The 17071-nt window shown below is 48.8% G+C and overlaps 7 protein-coding genes across 7 annotated transcripts; 4 read left to right on the top strand and 3 right to left on the bottom strand.

Moving 5' to 3' along the window:
• Positions 1-1197: 1197 nt before the first annotated feature.
• CTRU02_208146 (uncharacterized protein) lies at positions 1198-1326 on the bottom strand (the record flags this gene model as incomplete). Its single annotated transcript, XM_070205039.1, has 1 exon — positions 1198-1326. The coding sequence occupies one exon, from the start codon at positions 1324-1326 to the stop codon at positions 1198-1200; it is 129 nt and encodes a 42-aa protein (XP_070061114.1).
• Positions 1327-3439: 2113 nt separating this feature from the next.
• Positions 3440-4098, top strand: CTRU02_208147 (uncharacterized protein; the record flags this gene model as incomplete). Its single annotated transcript, XM_036733188.1, has 2 exons — positions 3440-3626; positions 3683-4098. The coding sequence occupies 2 exons, from the start codon at positions 3440-3442 to the stop codon at positions 4096-4098; spliced, it is 603 nt and encodes a 200-aa protein (XP_036575038.1).
• Positions 4099-8865: 4767 nt separating this feature from the next.
• CTRU02_208148 (reverse transcriptase domain protein) lies at positions 8866-9570 on the bottom strand (the record flags this gene model as incomplete). The annotated part of the gene is made up of 2 exons (XM_070205040.1): positions 8866-9377; positions 9432-9570. The coding sequence occupies 2 exons, from the start codon at positions 9568-9570 to the stop codon at positions 8866-8868; spliced, it is 651 nt and encodes a 216-aa protein (XP_070061115.1).
• Positions 9571-11026: 1456 nt separating this feature from the next.
• Positions 11027-12340, top strand: CTRU02_208149 (transposase; the record flags this gene model as incomplete). The annotated part of the gene is made up of 1 exon (XM_036725911.1): positions 11027-12340. The coding sequence occupies one exon, from the start codon at positions 11027-11029 to the stop codon at positions 12338-12340; it is 1314 nt and encodes a 437-aa protein (XP_036582625.1).
• A 312-nt stretch (positions 12341-12652) lies between these two features.
• Positions 12653-13897, bottom strand: CTRU02_208150 (uncharacterized protein; the record flags this gene model as incomplete). Its single annotated transcript, XM_036725910.2, has 1 exon — positions 12653-13897. The coding sequence occupies one exon, from the start codon at positions 13895-13897 to the stop codon at positions 12653-12655; it is 1245 nt and encodes a 414-aa protein (XP_036582624.2).
• A 493-nt stretch (positions 13898-14390) lies between these two features.
• Positions 14391-14603, top strand: CTRU02_208151 (uncharacterized protein; the record flags this gene model as incomplete). The annotated part of the gene is made up of 1 exon (XM_070205041.1): positions 14391-14603. The coding sequence occupies one exon, from the start codon at positions 14391-14393 to the stop codon at positions 14601-14603; it is 213 nt and encodes a 70-aa protein (XP_070061116.1).
• Positions 14604-14640: 37 nt separating this feature from the next.
• On the top strand, positions 14641-16790 carry CTRU02_208152 (uncharacterized protein; the record flags this gene model as incomplete). Its single annotated transcript, XM_036725909.1, has 6 exons — positions 14641-14833; positions 14891-15435; positions 15493-15766; positions 15820-15995; positions 16046-16223; positions 16273-16790. The coding sequence occupies 6 exons, from the start codon at positions 14641-14643 to the stop codon at positions 16788-16790; spliced, it is 1884 nt and encodes a 627-aa protein (XP_036582623.1).
• Between the last annotated feature and the right edge of the window lie 281 nt (positions 16791-17071).

Here is a 17071-nt window from a genome sequence, read left to right on the forward strand (position 1 = left end):
TTGAGATGGCGGCGATAGTGATGAAGGAAAAGGAATGAAGGCCACACTCTTAGAAAAGGAGGCAAACGAGGAGTACTGCGTAATTGTTAAAAACACTGAAAGAAGCAATAAGTCTTTGTCGAAACTTGGTAGATAATAGAGAAAAAAGGTGAATGAGGCAGAAAATGAACGAGAGCGTTAAAATACCTTTTCTTGAGATTAGTCGTCGACTTAAAGAGGCAAGAGCGAGAGCACGCTTCACGTTTTATCGTTCCCACATACAAGAAGGAAAAGAGAAAATGAAGTCAACTTAAGTGGGATGGCGTTGGCAAATGAATGTTGAGATTCAAAACTTCCAACATCAGTGTTCTCTTGACCTGTCAACCCCGGGAGCCCTTGAACGTTTAGGCCACCAAGTTGTTTTGCCAATTCCAACTCCTTCATAATGACTTGCTTCTTTCAGCCCTTGCCCTTTGGTTTCGCGTTTGTTCCTTAATTCTCCAGCTTCAATCTCTACAAGGAACGGTACCTTGGAGTCGCCCCAAGGCCGAAAGCTTTCCAACCAAGCCCTCCAAGTCTTTTCCAAGTCTTTCTCCTCGTACACATCTTCCAGAACAACATAGCCTTTTTCAAATAAGCGTTTGTAGGTACTCAATATGATTTTGAGCACCAAGAGGGCTTCTTGGTCCGACATACTCCATGGATATCCCTTTCTCTCCTGTCTCCTTCGCCAGGCTTCAGCGTGAATTAAGAACTGAAAAATGGAAACGAAAAGACTTGGCTTATGTTCATTTTCATCAGGCCAAATCTGTTTATGCATCTTCTCCATGTCCTGCAATGTCATCGTACAAATTGCACTATTCAGCTCCAAATGACAAGATGCAGCCTTTTGAAAGTGATTTTCGAAGGACGTCTCAGAATCTACGGAATCATGGGAAAAGAGTGACTCGCAGTTCGTGATGGCGTGCAAGATAGGTGGTGATACTGCAAAAGCTACAAGAGCATGTGAATCAGGAATGTTGTTACCAGGAAGCTCCTGAAATGCAGACAGAAAACAGCTGGAAGTATGGGCCTTGGCAGCATAACCTGTCATTAACAGGAAAGTTTGTGGTTTTACCGACTCATTCGATTGAAAATCAGTTGCGTACCGACAGGTCGACATTTCGCAGCCGAGAAAACCGCACCAGCGCCAGTCCGGGTCCGGCTTCTGGCCTAGGTCTAGGAGTTCTTGATCTCGATACCTCTTATGAACTTTGCGTCGACGGAGAAAGATGTTGTAATACGCATCATGACGGTGATCACGTTTCGAATCTGGAAGAGAGAGGTCCGGAAAGGGATATCGGACATTTTTGCCGGCACTTCTGATGCCGCTGGAGCGATCGATGTCTCCGGCACCACACTGTGACTCTAAAATAGTGTTAGGAGAAAAAAGTTGCGAAGAATAAACATCACTTTCGTCCAGAAAGTCCTGGGACAAGAACCAAGTCAGAGGACAGGCCTTCACTTCGGCTAGACTTCTGGTTTGCGGATCCTGTAACACAGGAACTTCAGGGTCAGAAAGTGATCCACGACGAGACGTGTCGTTTTGAGAAAGACTTGCTTCATCAGAACCCCAATCTGATGGAAGAGGAGTGAGAGACAAATCAAAGCTCCGGCAACTCTTCAGTGTTACGGCCAGCTAACTGACAGTGGGTTTGTGTTAACAGTAAGCCAGGGATTGACAACAGTAACAGTCGTTCTGGGGTCTGGTCGATTGAATCGTAGATCTTCAAAGGTCTTGGTGATCAGTCAAGGCCTCAACAAGAGTCGTAGAGTAGTCGTCACTTAGGTATAGCTGAAAGTACCGGTTAGGGTAATCACAAAGTTGATTGCTGAAGAACTAGGAAAGGTAGGACTCGAGAGGACTCGAGTCCCAACTATATACAAGTCTGGTTCCATGCTGAACACTTCCTGATCCTGGGGGACCGACACCCAGGACGTCGGTCCATCGCCATGGACCGCCCTTGGCACCGTCGGTCCTGTCCCAGGACCGCTTATCGTCCGTCGGTCCTGCTTATCGTCACGTGACCTGTATCCTAGTTCTTCCGTTCCGTGGGGGTTGTTACGACGTAACGGCTGACGGCCGTCCCTATAACCGCTGAGCCCCTGCGGGGAAAAACATCAACAACAGCGAGAACGAAATTTTTGAAAATCGGAGCAAAAACGGCCCCAAATACGCGTGCTCGCGGCCACAGAGCCCCCTTCGATGCAATGCCATCCTCGGCCTTGATTCTACGTCCCAAAGGGGCCCAAGATGGCCGCAGAGCACGCCCCGACTACAATGAAAAACTTGAGAGCAAGCCGCAAAATACGACATATCAATAGACAACACTGTTACCACCACCACAGGCGAGCCACAAGCCGCTACACGAAGCACTAAGACTGCGCCCAAACAATCAACTTCAACACAACAGCCGCCGACAGGTTTTGGGTCACCTGTCACCCCCGACAAAGTTTGCAACGTCCCACAACGACGAAGATGAGTCCGACAGAACAGTATCACCTTCCGCACGGAGAAAGCACCAGGCATTAGGCATGCTACGATCGATGCCACACAATACTACAGACCACAGACAGACTGGTCCCCTGTCGCCCCTTTTGCGAAGAAGGATTGGTGTCCCTTCAACGCGCGACAATGTCTGCGGAATCTGTGCGGGAGCTCTCATACCCAGTAATCGAACATGTCGGAGTCAGTGGAGCATTGTGCTTCGTGGAAGACCCTTGGGCCAATGTGGTGGAGGGCAATAGTGGTCAACAGGCAAGAAACAAGAGGCCACATAGGAACCCGGCAGGAGGCAACAAAGAATTTACAGATGCAACTGAGAAAACGGCACATACAAGTCCGGGAGGATACGGACAAAACAAAGAGACAAAGCTGAGCGCTGGGGGGAGACTGTAGGTACAAAGAACCAGATACGGTGCTACCAGCACCAACTGAACCGAAGCAGGAGGACGCAAAACAAGCATTCTAGAGAGCAACACAAAAGCGAGAAAGCAGACAGGAGAGCAACACACTTCTTCAACAGAGGGCACAAACACACAGAATAGAGAACATAGTGGGGAGCTTGGGGATAGCTGGCCCTGATGCAACATCAGGGCGAAGTGGGGCGTCGCTGTTCATTGTCGACGCTTCGGCTACCTGCCAAACCCCGCTTTCCGGGCATAGCTGCTGGCATAAGAGCGGCTTCATAACCGAGTAGGAATAAATCAATCAATCAATGAGCCCCTGCGGGGTCGTCGTCAGTGGTCTGTTAACTGTCGGGTCGTAACATCAGCTCCCCTCTTAAAGGTCTTGTCCTCGAGACCTGAGTATAGGTAGGTCGTTGGTCCCAGGTTGGGGATCCACAAATTTGCTTCCTTTGTTTTTCATGATGCCGACACCATGTCAGGTCGCGTTCGAAAGACAAAGTCGCACTTGACTATGATAAAAGATCGTGAGAGAGCTGCGCTTATTGAATACGTGGAGTCCCGATCGATTGCTAGCGACATGCCTTGCACTCGTTGTTTCCGTGCAAAGGTCCCGTGTCGTTTTGGCGAGAAGTCTACACGCTGTAGGACTTGCATCGAGGCGAAGAAACCTTGTGACGGCGTCCTCGTGGCGTCTACTCGTAAGTCGTGTTTTTGTGTTTTCGCTGTTCTGGGGGTTGCTAATGTTTGCTTCTAGTTCAGAAGTTGAACTCTCAGCAAAAGGAGTGGGATGAGAAAGAAGAGAAAGCGGGTGAGGAGCTATTCGCGCTTCATCAAGAGTTTGCTCGTTTGCAAGTTCAAATGGCGGATGCTGCGGGTCGTCTGAAACGGATTCGGACGGTCCGTAAGATGGTTCGGGAGCGGCAGACCGAAGTTTTTGAGCGTGGTATGCAGGAGGTTGACAGGGAGGATGGCGTCCTGGCGGACGACGAAGTCCTACCTGCCTTGGATGCTCACGAGAGGTTCGTCGTTAGTGACCTCCAGGCAGTGGGTCTCGGGAATGATCCTCCTTGGTCCCTTTTTGGTTTTGGTGACGAGTTTGTGGGTTTGGGTCCTCTGGTGGATGGCGCGGGTGCGGGGAGTGTTGGAGGTTCCTCGGCTACTCAGGGCTAGGTGTTCCTAGGCGAAGAAACGTTTTGTTGCCCTGGGGTTTCTTGGTTGGTCGAAACTTAGGTTGAGGGTTTCTGACGCGAGGGTTGTGTGTTGGTCTTTGCATGACTTTGGCGTGCTGTCGTGTTTCCCATTGCGTCCAGTATTCTTGAAGTTCCTCTTGTGCGTGCTCCAAGTTTGATGCGGGTTCCCATGTGTTTTCTTCGTGTCCGTAGTTTTTCCACTTGATTAGGTATTGTATTTCTGTGTCATCGTGCTGATCGATGTGATCGAGGATCCTTTCGACCTTGTAGTCCTGTTCCGGGTCGACTTCGATGTGGTCTATAGTTCGTGATCCTTTTGGTGCTGGCTCGAGAAGTGAAATATGAAAAACTGGATGACACTTCATAGTGTCTGGTAGTGCGAGTTTGAAGTTGACGTTGGATACCTTCTTCGTGATTTCGAAGGGTCTAAGTTTCTTGAAGTCTAACTTATCGCTTGGTCGTTTTGTTTTGATGTTCCGGCGGAGAAGGTATGCGCTATCCCCCTCCTTTAGAGTTGGTCCCTCAACTCTTGTCTTGTCAGCGTATTTGCGCATGCGTTCGCGCACAAATTCAAGGTCTCTGGGAAGATCTCGTTGGATTTCCTTGAGTTTGTTGATATCTGCCACAGCTTTCAGAGCTGTTGGGCCTTGTCGGGGTTGTCCATAGGCTGTCGGGTTGAATCCGTAGTTCAAGTAGAATGGTGATTCTTTTGTACTTTCTCCTACTGCGCTGTTATAGGCGAACTAGGCCATAGGTAGCAGTTGGACCCAGTTGTTTTGCTGATAGTTGACGTAGCAGCGTAGGTAGGTTTCCATGATCTGATTGATTCGTTCTGTCTGGCCATCGGTTTGCGGATGGAAAGCGGTGGACATCTTGTGGTCAGATCCTAGCTGCGAGATCAGGGATCTCCAAAACTTGGAAGTGAACAGCTTGTCTCTGTCGGATACGATTTCCTTCGGCATTCCGTGTTGGCTTACGATCACCTGCAGAAACTTGTAGGCGAGGTCTTCTGCAGTGCTTGACTCCATGTACGGAATGAAGTATGAGTACTTTGTGAGTCTGTCGACGATGACGAGGACACTGTCGTAGTGGACGTTGGTCATCGGTTCTCGGGACTTAGGTAACTTAGTGACGAAGTCCAGCGAGATGGATTCCCATGCGGTTTGCGGCACTGGGAGCGGCTGTATCTTTCCATAAGGCTGATGTCGGCTGGGTTTGCTTTTTGCGCAAACCTCACAGTCCTTAATCGCTAAAGATACTTCTTGTCGTGTAGCCGTTTTGTCGTAGTGTTGACGGATGCGTTTCCACGTTTTGGTTACGCCTTGGTGACTATGTGCGGGTGCGGAGTGTATCTCCCTAATGGCTTCAGGAGACATCCTTCCAGGCGTGCTGGTACTGTCTCTTCTGGCCATCATTAAGAGTCTGGCTGCTGGCACAAGGTCTCCGTTTTTGTCTGTTTTGAGGATAACTCGGGTTTCCTCAGGTACCTGGACCTTGTGGTCCGGTCGTCGGCTGAGGGCGTCGGCCCTGCCGTTCTCCTTGCCCTTCCGGTAGATGATTCTGAAATTGAATTCTGACAAGAATTCGGACCATCGAATTTGTCGTTTGTTAAGATCTTTCGATGTGGTGAAGTGTGCAAGGTTCTTGTGGTCGGTATATACTTTGACCTCGTACTTGGTTCCTGAGAGTTGCGGTCTCCATTCTTTGAATGCCTCGATAATTGCCATAAGTTCCTTGTCGTATATCTGGTAGTTGAGTTCTGGGCCGTGTAACTTGCGTGAGAAGAAGGCGCAAGGGCGTAGTCGTCCTTCGTCGTCTCGTTGGCCTAGTTGTCCTCCTATAGCATAGTCTGAGGAGTCGGTCTCGACTTCGAATGGTTTCTCGGGGTTTGGTATAACAAGTATTAGTTCCGATGTGACTTGTTGTTTGATCTCGTTGAAGGCTTGTTCTTGTTCTTCTTCCCATTGCCAGGGAACATCTTTCTTCGAGAGTCTCGTGAGAGGGTCGTTTTTGTCTGAGTACCCTTCTAGGAACCGTCGGTAGTAGTTTACATATCCAATAAAGGATTATACGTCCTTAACGTTCTGTGGTGTAGGCCAGTCTCGTACTGCTGCGATTTTGTCTTTGGACATTTTGAGGATTCCTGGGGCTATCGTAAAACCTAGGAATTCGACTTCTTTGGCGTGAAACTTGCTCTTCTCGGGTTCCACTAGGAGTTTGGCGTCTTGCAGTTTCCGCAGTACTTGGTGTACGTGTTTTTTATGGTCTTCCAGAGTCTTGGAGAAGATTAGGATATCGTCGAGGTAAACTACGACGAACACATCTAGAAATTCTCGTAAGACGTGGTTGATCATCGTCTGGAATGTCGCGGGTGCGTTGGTGAGTCCGAAGGGCATCACAAGGTACTCGTAATGTCCTCGGCGTGTTCGAAACGCTGTCTTCCATTCTTCACCTGATTTCATCCGGATCAGGTTATAGGCTCCTTTTAGGTCGAGTGCTGTAAACCACTGTGCTCCGTGCAACAGGTCTCGTAGTTCGGAGATGAGCGGTAGTGGGTAGCAGTTCTTGATCGTAATGTCGTTGAGTTTCCGGTAGTCGACGCAGAGTCGTAGTTTGCCGTTCTTTTTTGGTACGAACAGGATTGGGTATCCCGCTGGTAATGTAGAGGGTCTGATATATCCCTTCTGTAGATTTTCTTTGAGGTAAGCGTCGAGTGCTTCCATTTCTTTCTGGTTGAGTCCGTAGATTGCTTCTAGCTTTGGCTCCTTCCCTTCCTTAAGGGGTATCTCGTGGTCGTAGTTGCTGTGTTCCGGGAGTCCGGTCTCGAGTTCTTCGGCGAATAGCTTCTGGTATTGCCGGTATTCTTCTGGGATAGACAGAAGTCGGTCTTCCTTGCCGATGTCTGTTGCTGATAACGTCCTGGCGTTTGCATCCTTTATCCGTAGGTATGCTAGAAATCTCTTCGCTTCAGGAGTCTTGAGAGGTTCGTTTGAGGCACCGTTCCGTGGTTGCTTCTCAGTGACTGAATCCTGGTCCTAATGGAGTTGGCCTGTTCTCCAATCTATCCGTGGGTTACTGTCGTATAACCATGGTCTTCTAAGGATGACATCGTACTTGTCTCCTATCTCCGTAATATCGAAGTTCAGTCGCTCATTCCGGCCATGGATCTGCAAAGGGAGTTGCGCTGTCTCCATAGCAATGCGTCCTCCGCCGTACTGGACTTGTTCTCCTTCAACGGTGCTGAGTTCGTAGCAGTCTTCGGCTGCTTTTCTTTTCCAGGTTATCTTTCTTTCATTCACCGTTCTTGGTGATATGAAGTTTCCTTGGGCTCCGCTGTCGATCATGGCGGTAGCTGTTCTTCCGTTGAGCTGTATTTGGACTTGTACATGCTCGTGTCGTTGTGTCGTGGGCGTCGTTGCGCTACATAGGGACCTTGTCTGGACTGCCTGTCGTTGTCCCTTGTCTTCGGTAGGCGAGTCTAGTTTTTTGACTGCTCGTCCGTTCCTTGTTCGTCGTTTTCTTGCTGTTTCTTCCATGCTTCGTCTTTCTTGATATAGTGGACTCGGCGCTGGTCTTGGTAGCAGTGATACCACTGTATTTCTTCGTCAGAGTCCTCTCCAGAGCTGGTGTCGTTGACTGAAGCGACTTCAAAGGCGACTTCCAGTTGGGCATGTTGGCAGGCAACATCGCGAGGTGTTTCCGAGTCGTTAGGGGTGTTCTTGGTCGTTTCTGATTCGACCTGTTCTTCCAGTTCTTGGTTGATTTGGCGGATCCGTGCGGGATCTCCTTGTGCATGTTGTCGTCGTTCGATGTGTGCGTCCAGCGCACCGAGTTGTCGTTGCCATATAGGGTTTTGTGAGTCCTGTTGAATCCGCTGCAGGTTGGCTTGTCGTCCTGCGTAGAGGAGGTTCAGTCTTCGCTGATTGTCTTGTTCTAATTCCTCGTTGTCGTTCATACTGTCGAGCTGTTCGATTGTCTTGCGCTCGATTTTGCTGTTGCTTCTATATCCTACAGCGAGGGTCCGTTTAGGTGCGTTGGTGGTGTCGTAACCAGATCGTTCTTGAGGTTTCTGGGGGTACCATCCTGCGTGTTCCTTACTGCTAGAGTGGATATGGCAGTTGTCATCGAAGCAGGTGGTCCAGTTGAGTTGTTCATGAGGGATCGTCTTCGTGGCGATACTCGCTTGTCGTTTCTCTGGTACCGGTTGGAAGCGTTCCTTCTTAGGTGACCTGCATTCGTATGCTAGGTGTCCAATCTTCTGGCAGTTATAGCACTGTCTATCTTTCTTCCAACTGTCGTTCTTTTTGTCGTTTCTCTGTATAGCACTAAGGTCCATTGGTCCACTGTGGTGACCATAGGCAGTACTTTGTCGGGGGTTGTTCCAGTTGTTGCGGGGTCTATTGTCGTTTCGCTGGTTGTTAAACTAGTGCTGAGGCTGCCACTAGTACTTGCGTCCTGAGTTAGGGTTTTGTCGTTTTTCGCCTCTTTCCTTTCGTCGTTCGAAAAGCCGGTTGTCGATTTTGATAGCGAGTTCGGCGTACTAGAGAAAGTCGTCAGGTCGATCAATCTTGATGATCTCGTCCTTGACTTCGTCTTTTAGTCCTTGATAGAACATGAAGATCTTGGTTTCCTCGGTGAGGTCGAGTTGAACGCTAAGTTGTCGGAAATTGGCGGAGTAGTCTTTGGCGGACTTAGTCTGCTTAAGTTGTGCCAGATCTCGTTCGGCTTGTCGCTTTTCGTCGGGGTCTTAGAAGAGTAACCTGAGCGTATCCTCGAATCCTTTAAAATTGGCGTAGATGTCGCGGGTCTCGGTGGTGCACTCGTCGAGGGTCTCGCATTTAAGGTATTCTTCCTGGATTGGTTCAAACCACTTGAGGGCCTTTCCTCGGAGGTAGGTGGCTGCGTGTACTACTTTTTCGGTTTCGTTGGTGAAATCTCCATGGTGAAAGTTCTGGTAGTTTTTGACCTGAATCAGGAATCCTTTAAGGGTCCCGGGGGTTCCGTCGTAGGTGACAGGCGCACTGAGCTTGAGCTTTTGTCGTCCTCCGTGGACGGGCGTGGTGACGATGTTGGCGGCGGCCCGGAGGGTGGTGATTTCCCCCTGGAGTTCCTGGGTCTTCCGGAGGTTGGCGTCCCCCTTGATGTCTTCTTCCAGCTTCTTGTAGGCCTGTCCAGCGTGCTGGAGTTGCTCGTTGAGGTTTTCCATTGCTTGTCGGTTTTCGTTGACGATTTTCTGCATGTCTTTTGTCTCGGCTTCTTGTTTCTAGATTATGCGTCGGAGCTTATCGTAGCTTTCCTTGGTGAAAGAGCCATCTCCATCGGAGTCGTACTTGAGGTCCGGCATGTCGAAGTCCTCAGTGTTGGCGGGCTCCTGCGCGAGGCTCTGAGGCTGGTTGCGCGAAGAGGATGAGGATCCTGGAGTAGGTGATTTGGCAGAAGCGCGAGAAGACATCTTGTCTATACTGTTTAGTAGTTCTCAAAAGGTGACTTACTGAACAGGAGCAATCAAAGTGTTACGGCCAGCTAACTGACAGTGGGTTTGTGTTAACAGTAAGCCAGGGATTGACAACAGTAACAGTCGTTCTGGGGTCTGGTCGATTGAATCGTAGATCTTCAAAGGTCTTGGTGATCAGTCAAGGCCTCAACAAGAGTCGTAGAGTAGTCGTCACTTAGGTATAGCTGAAAGTACCGGTTAGGGTAATCACAAAGTTGATTGCTGAAGAACTAGGAAAGGTAGGACTCGAGAGGACTCGAGTCCCAACTATATACAAGTCTGGTTCCATGCTGAACACTTCCTGATCCTGGGGGACCGACACCCAGGACGTCGGTCCATCGCCATGGACCGCCCTTGGCACCGTCGGTCCTGTCCCAGGACCGCTTATCGTCCGTCGGTCCTGCTTATCGTCACGTGACCTGTATCCTAGTTCTTCCGTTCCGTGGGGGTTGTTACGACGTAACGGCTGACGGCCGTCCCTATAACCGCTGAGCCCCTGCGGGGTCGTCGTCAGTGGTCTGTTAACTGTCGGGTCGTAACATTCAGTGAACTGGCGGACGGCGAAGGAACGGCGTTTACTTCCGAGAGCTTCTCGAATGAACTGTCAGAGGCTTCAAAGGGCAGCCAGTTGCTCGGTTTCGGAGACAGAGCTTCATTATTACAATTCAAATTGATATGAGTTGCCTCTAAGAAGGTTATAGCAGGAATGGGATCCGGAAGTAGTGCAGGAGAGTTGATGTATGCCATGTCGAAAGCTAACACAGCTGTGACTGCGAATATTGATTTTTATTGGTGAGAGGAATGCCAAGCTTAGTCGAGTCGTTTTGAAGGTAAGATGAACAGACTAATCATGGATGTTATGAGGAAGTGCTCACGCATGTGTGAAGTTGGCGAGGGTGAGCAAGATATTTACCGAAAGCTTCCTCAATGAATACTGTGGATTTGAAAAAGCATCGTAAATTTGACGTGAGAAACTTTAATCTATAGTATTTGGAGTTGAGCGAACAATGCAACAACTTCACACAGTAAAACTGTAAAAGTGTTCTTGAACACCACAAAGAGAGTAAATTATGAAGCCCGGGTGACAGCTCTTGAGGTGGAGTCTTTGTGGTGCGCCTTACCTCTGACAAAGACTGGAGTGGGATGACTTGGAAACTATGTCTTTCGAAATTGCTGGACGCGGCTTGACTATTTCAACAAGGCCTTGACACTGAAACTAGACTTTGGTTTCTGGAGATATCTTGTATGGACTGGAAGTTGAATAACGTCGCACACCCACTTCTCGCACACCCCCACATTTCGCACACCCATAAATCGCTCATGTAGAATTTTACCCTCTTCAACATTCTTTAATATCTTCACCACTTTTACAGCGATTATTATAATTCTTTGAATAGTTACTCTTATACGCTTAATGGGCCAGTATACGGAAACAGAAGTCAATCAAGCTCTCAATGCAGTTGCAAGTGGGCAGAGTGTCCGAAAGGCAGCTCATGATGCTGGAATTCCACCATCAACCCTCCAGTCTCGATTAAAGGGTTCACAGGCAAGAAATGTAGCTTTCTCTAGCTTCCAGAAGCTATCTCCAGCACAGGAAAGTCACTTAGCTGAATGGGTGCGTATCCAGGCGGCGTTAGGGCTGCCGCCAACACATCAACAACTCAAGGAATTTGCCCAGCGAATCCTAGACATCAGAGGCACTACCCAGCCACTTGGGAGAAACTGGATTCAGTTCTTTATTAAGAGAAATCCATCAATCAAGGTTCATAGAGCTAGAGCCATCGATTCTAAGCGTGTCAATGGGGCCTCAACTAATGTAATCAGGCAATGGTTTCAACAACTCGCCCTTCCAGAGATCAAGGCGATCAAACCACATCATCGCTATAACATGGATGAAACTGGTATCCTAGAAGGCAGAGGATCAAATGGCTTAGTACTGGGATCATCAGAAAGCTCATCAATGCGAAAAAAACAGCCTGGGTCTCGGGCTTGGACAACTATGCTTGAGTGTGTCTCTGCAACTGGTCAGGCGCTTCCTCCACTTGTTATTTATCGAGGGAAATCGGTTCAACAACAATGGTTTCCTCTTGATATCCATAAACGTGATATTTACAGTGGTTGGAAGTTCACAGCAACTGAGAATGGCTGGACTTCAGACTCTACAGCTGTGGAATGGCTTGAGAACATCTTTATCCCTCTGACTAAGCCTGATCATCCCTCTGAGCAGAGACTATTGATCCTAGACGGTCATGGCAGTCATGAAACAACAGAATTTATGTATCTCTGTTATAAACACAAGATATATCTCCTTTTCCTACCGCCACATACATCCCACGTTCTCCAACCTCTAGACCAAGCAGTCTTTGGGCCTCTCAAGGCGACCTATCGAAAAGAGCTTGGATACCTCATTCAACACAACGATTCTACAGTTGTAGGCAAACGGAACTTTCTTACCTGCTATGGAAAAGCACGCCAGATGGCATTTTCAAGCAAGAATATCAGAAGCGGCTGGAAAGCAACAGGACTATGGCCCATTTCGATAGCTCGACCGCTCATGAGCCCTCTACTGCTTGAGAATGCTTCCAAGCCCTCAAAGCCAGGCTATTCTACGCCTATGAGGGCCTCTGATGGTGGAAAAGACGAAAACTGGGCATCTGCTACATCCATAGTAGCCTGGTCAACGCCCAAGAAGACAGTTGATCTATATGATCAACTTTGTCACAGTTAATAAGTCGTTCTAGTCATTGTTGTCTATTAGGTTAGGTCTATCCTAGGTCTAGCGAACAGGTGGTCTAATATACCTATAGGGCGGTCTAGGGCGACAGTATCGCCCCACGTGTGGCAGCCCCACTGGCAGCCACACTGGCAGCCCCATAACTGTGGCATCCCTACTGTTGTGTCTAATAGAACTGTGACAGGTGCCCGTCCCGAAAAAGACGATCGTCCCGATCGTTTCGGCTGCCTAAACATGACTTTAAACGGCTTAATAACATGACTTCCTTAGGCCTCTATTAGTGCGAGGCGTAATAGGGGGGTATGCCTAAGGCTGGCTGTAATTAACTGGCTGGGCGTAACTGTCTGGCTGGCTGGCTGGCTGGCTGTAATTAACTGGCTGGGCGTAACTGTCTGGCTGGGCGTAACTGTCTGGCTGGCTGGCTGGCTGGCTGTAATTAACTAGCTGGGCGTAACTGTCTGGCTGGGCGTAACTGTCTGGCTGGCTGGCTGGCTGGCTGTAATTAACTAGCTGGGTTGGCCCAAAGCGGGCACTTAGTCCCTTCTGTAGGCCGTACCATCCTAGGGCCCTATACCGGTTCCTTTCCACGGGCCTAAGGTGATATTCCCACCAGCTGAGTGCTTTACCTCTGAGTAGGCTCTGCCATTCTCGGAGGACTTCGTCTCGAGCGTATGGATTAACGATTTTCCTTCCAATTGCTAAGAGCCATAGATCTACGTCTCGGTAGCATAGTGTCTGTTGGTCATAGAATATAGGCTCCCTGCCGTACTTGCTGTCGGCGTCGGGCCAGAATACTCCGTATCGTTGCTGAATGTTCGTTATGGCTGCGAATCTTCTCCCTGGGTCTGGTAGGAAAAGCAGTTGCTGTTGTTGTCGTTGAGACTGTAGCATAGTCATACAGAGGCTAATTTCGGTATAGATATGGGCATGCTTAGCGGCGTTGAAGAGGGTCTGTAGAAACGGCGCAGAAGCCCGTTCTATAACTTCTATGGTCTGGCCGGCAGTCTCGGCAGTAGTCTCGGCAGTCTCGGCAGTAGTCTCGGTAGTAGTCTCGGCAGTCTCGGCAGTAGTCTCGGCAGTAGTCTCGGCAGTCTCGGCAGTAGTCTCGGTAGTAGTCTCGGCAGTCTCGGCAGTAGTCTCGGCAGTCTCGGCAGTCTCGGCAGTAGTCTCGGCAGTAGTCTTAGCAGTCTCCTGCTGTGGGATTCCAGCCCTACAGGCTGAGGGCTGGCAGCCCTGTTGTAGGTGTCGGAATAGGGCGTTGCGAGATGTGAAATCGCTATAGCAGATGCGACAGCGAAACTGGCTTCCACAGCTATTGGCATAGACGTGGCGGAAGAGAGCGTTCTTGCTGGGGAATCTAGCGCTACACTTCCGGCAGGGCTCTGGGCGCTGTTGGCGGGTCTGGATAGCCTTGAGGTCGTCAATTGACGGCCATACCGTTGGGTCCCACGCTGGCGTAGGCGTAGAGGGATAACGGCGTTGACGGTACGAGGGGTGATGGTCTCGCGTAGGGTCTTGAGGGGAGGCGAATAGTATAGCTGGTGCGCGCATATTGGCGGCGTCGGCGTTAGCAGCAGCGTTAGCAGCAGAATTAGCCTGGTGCGGGCGGATTGGCCACGGTCTGGTGTTTCTCAACGGATTGAAAAAAGTAGCTTATTTGCCCATGCTGAAAAATTAACTATGAGGTCGCGAGGGATCGCAAAGTAGGTCGTGCTACCACTTGTCACAGTTAATAAGTCGTTCTAGTCATTGTTGTCTATTAGGTTAGGTCTATCCTAGGTCTAGCGAACAGGTGGTCTAATATACCTATAGGGCGGTCTAGGGCGACAGTATCGCCCCACGTGTGGCAGCCCCACTGGCAGCCACACTGGCAGCCCCATAACTGTGGCATCCCTACTGTTGTGTCTAATAGAACTGTGACAAACTTAGCTTATTCAGCAAGTTGGATAAAGATCAGCAAACGCAGCGACTGTTGTTTCGGAAGGTTCAAAAGGGATTTGATGAAAAGGACTATCAATTGGCTACAGCAGAGAAGAAGATTGCAATGTTGGAAGCAGAAGTTGAGGCTGGAATGGTACGGAAGCGGCGTAAGGTCCAAATGAGCCCAAATTCGAAGTTTGCCAACATTGAGGCAATTCACAAAGCCCAAATTGAGGCTGGCGAAATTGAGGATAGCTCAGATGAATCTAGCGAGCCTGAATTACCTATTAAAACTGGCGATAGTATCACAGTTGCAGGAGACGAATCAGACTTATAGTTATGAAGTTGATGAATACCTCATGATGACCCAATTTATGGGTGTGCGAAATGTGGGGGTGTGCGAGAAGTGGGTGTGCGACGTTAACACTTTAGAAGCCTCTGTTGTTTCAGTAAGAAGAGACTCGAGATCTGTACCAGCAAACGATCAGGTTTTGTCAGTTTATACGAGCCCATTCAGCTTGCCTTCAACGACCATAAAAAATACTCACCAAAACAAACGGAATTGGAGTGAGTCACCCACTTCATGTCTCTTGACGCCAAGTTTAGACTGACGTTCTATGGTAGTCTGGTTGGCACCATCTTCAACATGGTCCTTTACTGCTCGATTAACCCTGATGATGGCGGAGAAACTCCAGTTGGAAACCCCCTTTAGCGCACCAAGTTTTCTTAACGACGAGATATACCCCCTAAGATGGAAGGCCGCCGGAATGGACGACCAGCCTGACATCAACGGCCTACCCTCTATCGAGCATGCTCTTTATCTCTACAACACCGTCAAGTTTCATCTAGGTCAAAATTACCAGTTCCTCGACGAGAAGTCTTTCATCCAGAATGTAGAGGACTTCTATTATGGGAACCCGGCCCAGAAGGCGACTGAATCACGACTCTGGTTCGTCCAGTTCCTCTTGGTCTTGTCTTTCGGGCAGGCTTTTCTTTCAAGATCAAAAACTCCAAAGGAGCCGCCAGGTTCCAAATATTTTATCCGCGCCATGTCCCTTTTACCGGACCCCACATTGCTGTGGAAGGACAGTTTGTTGGCTATTGAAGTTTTAGCCCTGGCCGGACTATACCTGTATTCAATTTACCAAAGAGAATCAGCACAGTTATACGTAAGTTTCTCGCTTAGGTATTGACTGCCTTTACTAATCAGAGCGTGTCCTCCACAGGTGGCCCAAGCAATACGCATAGCTCAATTAGAAGGGCTGCATACACAACTACCAGAAGACGCCCTTGGGGCAGGTACCGTAGCTCGTTGTCGTAATCTTTGGTGGACCCTATATATAATGGATCGACACTTTTCATGTTCTTTAGGTGTTCCAATGAACACACAAGACATTGACATATCGACGTTACTCGATCCACCAAGCGCTTGCTCACAACAGGATGCAACCCTTGGCCTACGAGTAAAGTTGTCCCATCTCCTTTCCTCCATCATTAACAGTAAGTCTAGGACTAATAGCGTGATATGCTCTAATTCTAACATTATCTCCTAGCTGTATATAAGTCCGAAAAGAAGCCGTTATGGGAGTTCCTCGAAGCTACCAGGTCTATTGTCCACACACTAGCAGGGCATGCTCAAGAAATCGAGCGAATTACCCGCGTCAAATTCCAGAACTCGGTAGATACTATGCCAAAAGGCACAAGAGATATAACCTTACTCTATCACCAGGTCAGTTACAATTAAATTGTTACACTACAAAAGAGTTCTAACATGAGAAGTGTGTGGTTATTGCTACACGTCCGCTCTTTCTGTCTGCACTGAAACATCAGCTGGACAATTTTGAACGAGCACGAGATTTGGAAAGCTTCTTGGCCCCTCTCACGCCATTGATGTCTACCGGCATTAAATCAGCTGTTAAGACTCTGCAGATATTATCAGGAGAAGACAGTCTACTTGGTAATTATCACACGGTCGTAGCTCGGAATATTTGCTTATATCCTACCAGAAGTCTTTCTGCCTTTCGATCTCGAATACGCCTACGGTGCCGCCATACATCTCACAATCGCAAATGCCCTTTTCCCCTCTACGGCAGATCTTGATGGACCGACGCATAGCCGGCAGGCTCATGCAATTCTAGACGACATGATTTACAAGGGTAACTCTGTGGCTGAAGTCCGTAAAGCTGAGTTGGTTCACTTGGAGTCCCTTTTCGGCGAGCTTGCTACAAGGGTTACGATGCCCAATCCTCTACCAACGAGTCTCCCAACACGCTTGAGGGACACAGAGCCAACAGTGAGCGATGCTGAGTGCTCTACAACCACCGAACCCGATCTGATATCCATTACTACACTAAGCGAGTCTCAGTCCATCTTTTGTGCTCCAGAGACACCAAACAACGTTGCATTTCTCGACAGCATCGGGATATCATCTGATGACTTTCTCTCCATTGTAGAGCAGATGGATAATCAAGATGACATTGACCTTCCTTTCACAATGTTGGACTTGGGGCAGTTTTGGAAATAGTCAGGTCTGGAATTAGTCAGGTCAGCTGGATAGGAGTGGATTTGCTGTGGCAAACAGGAGCATACATTTATGAAACTTTAATACTTTCTGGGACGCCCTTCGAAACCGCTACTTGGTAATGGTGTTGAACAACAGTTATATGCGCTTTCTCTTGGCATATTTTGTAGCTCAAAATTTGCAGAAACACAATTACCTCAAGATTATGCGGCTGTTTTATATTACAGACTGTACAGACATATGATATCTTCGATGTCTCTCTTCTTCTGAGGATAAGCTAGCCT

Source organism: Colletotrichum truncatum (assembly GCF_014235925.2).
Source record: "Colletotrichum truncatum strain CMES1059 chromosome Unknown Contig_0005, whole genome shotgun sequence".
In the NCBI taxonomy this organism is placed as follows: Eukaryota; Fungi; Ascomycota; class Sordariomycetes; order Glomerellales; family Glomerellaceae; genus Colletotrichum; species Colletotrichum truncatum.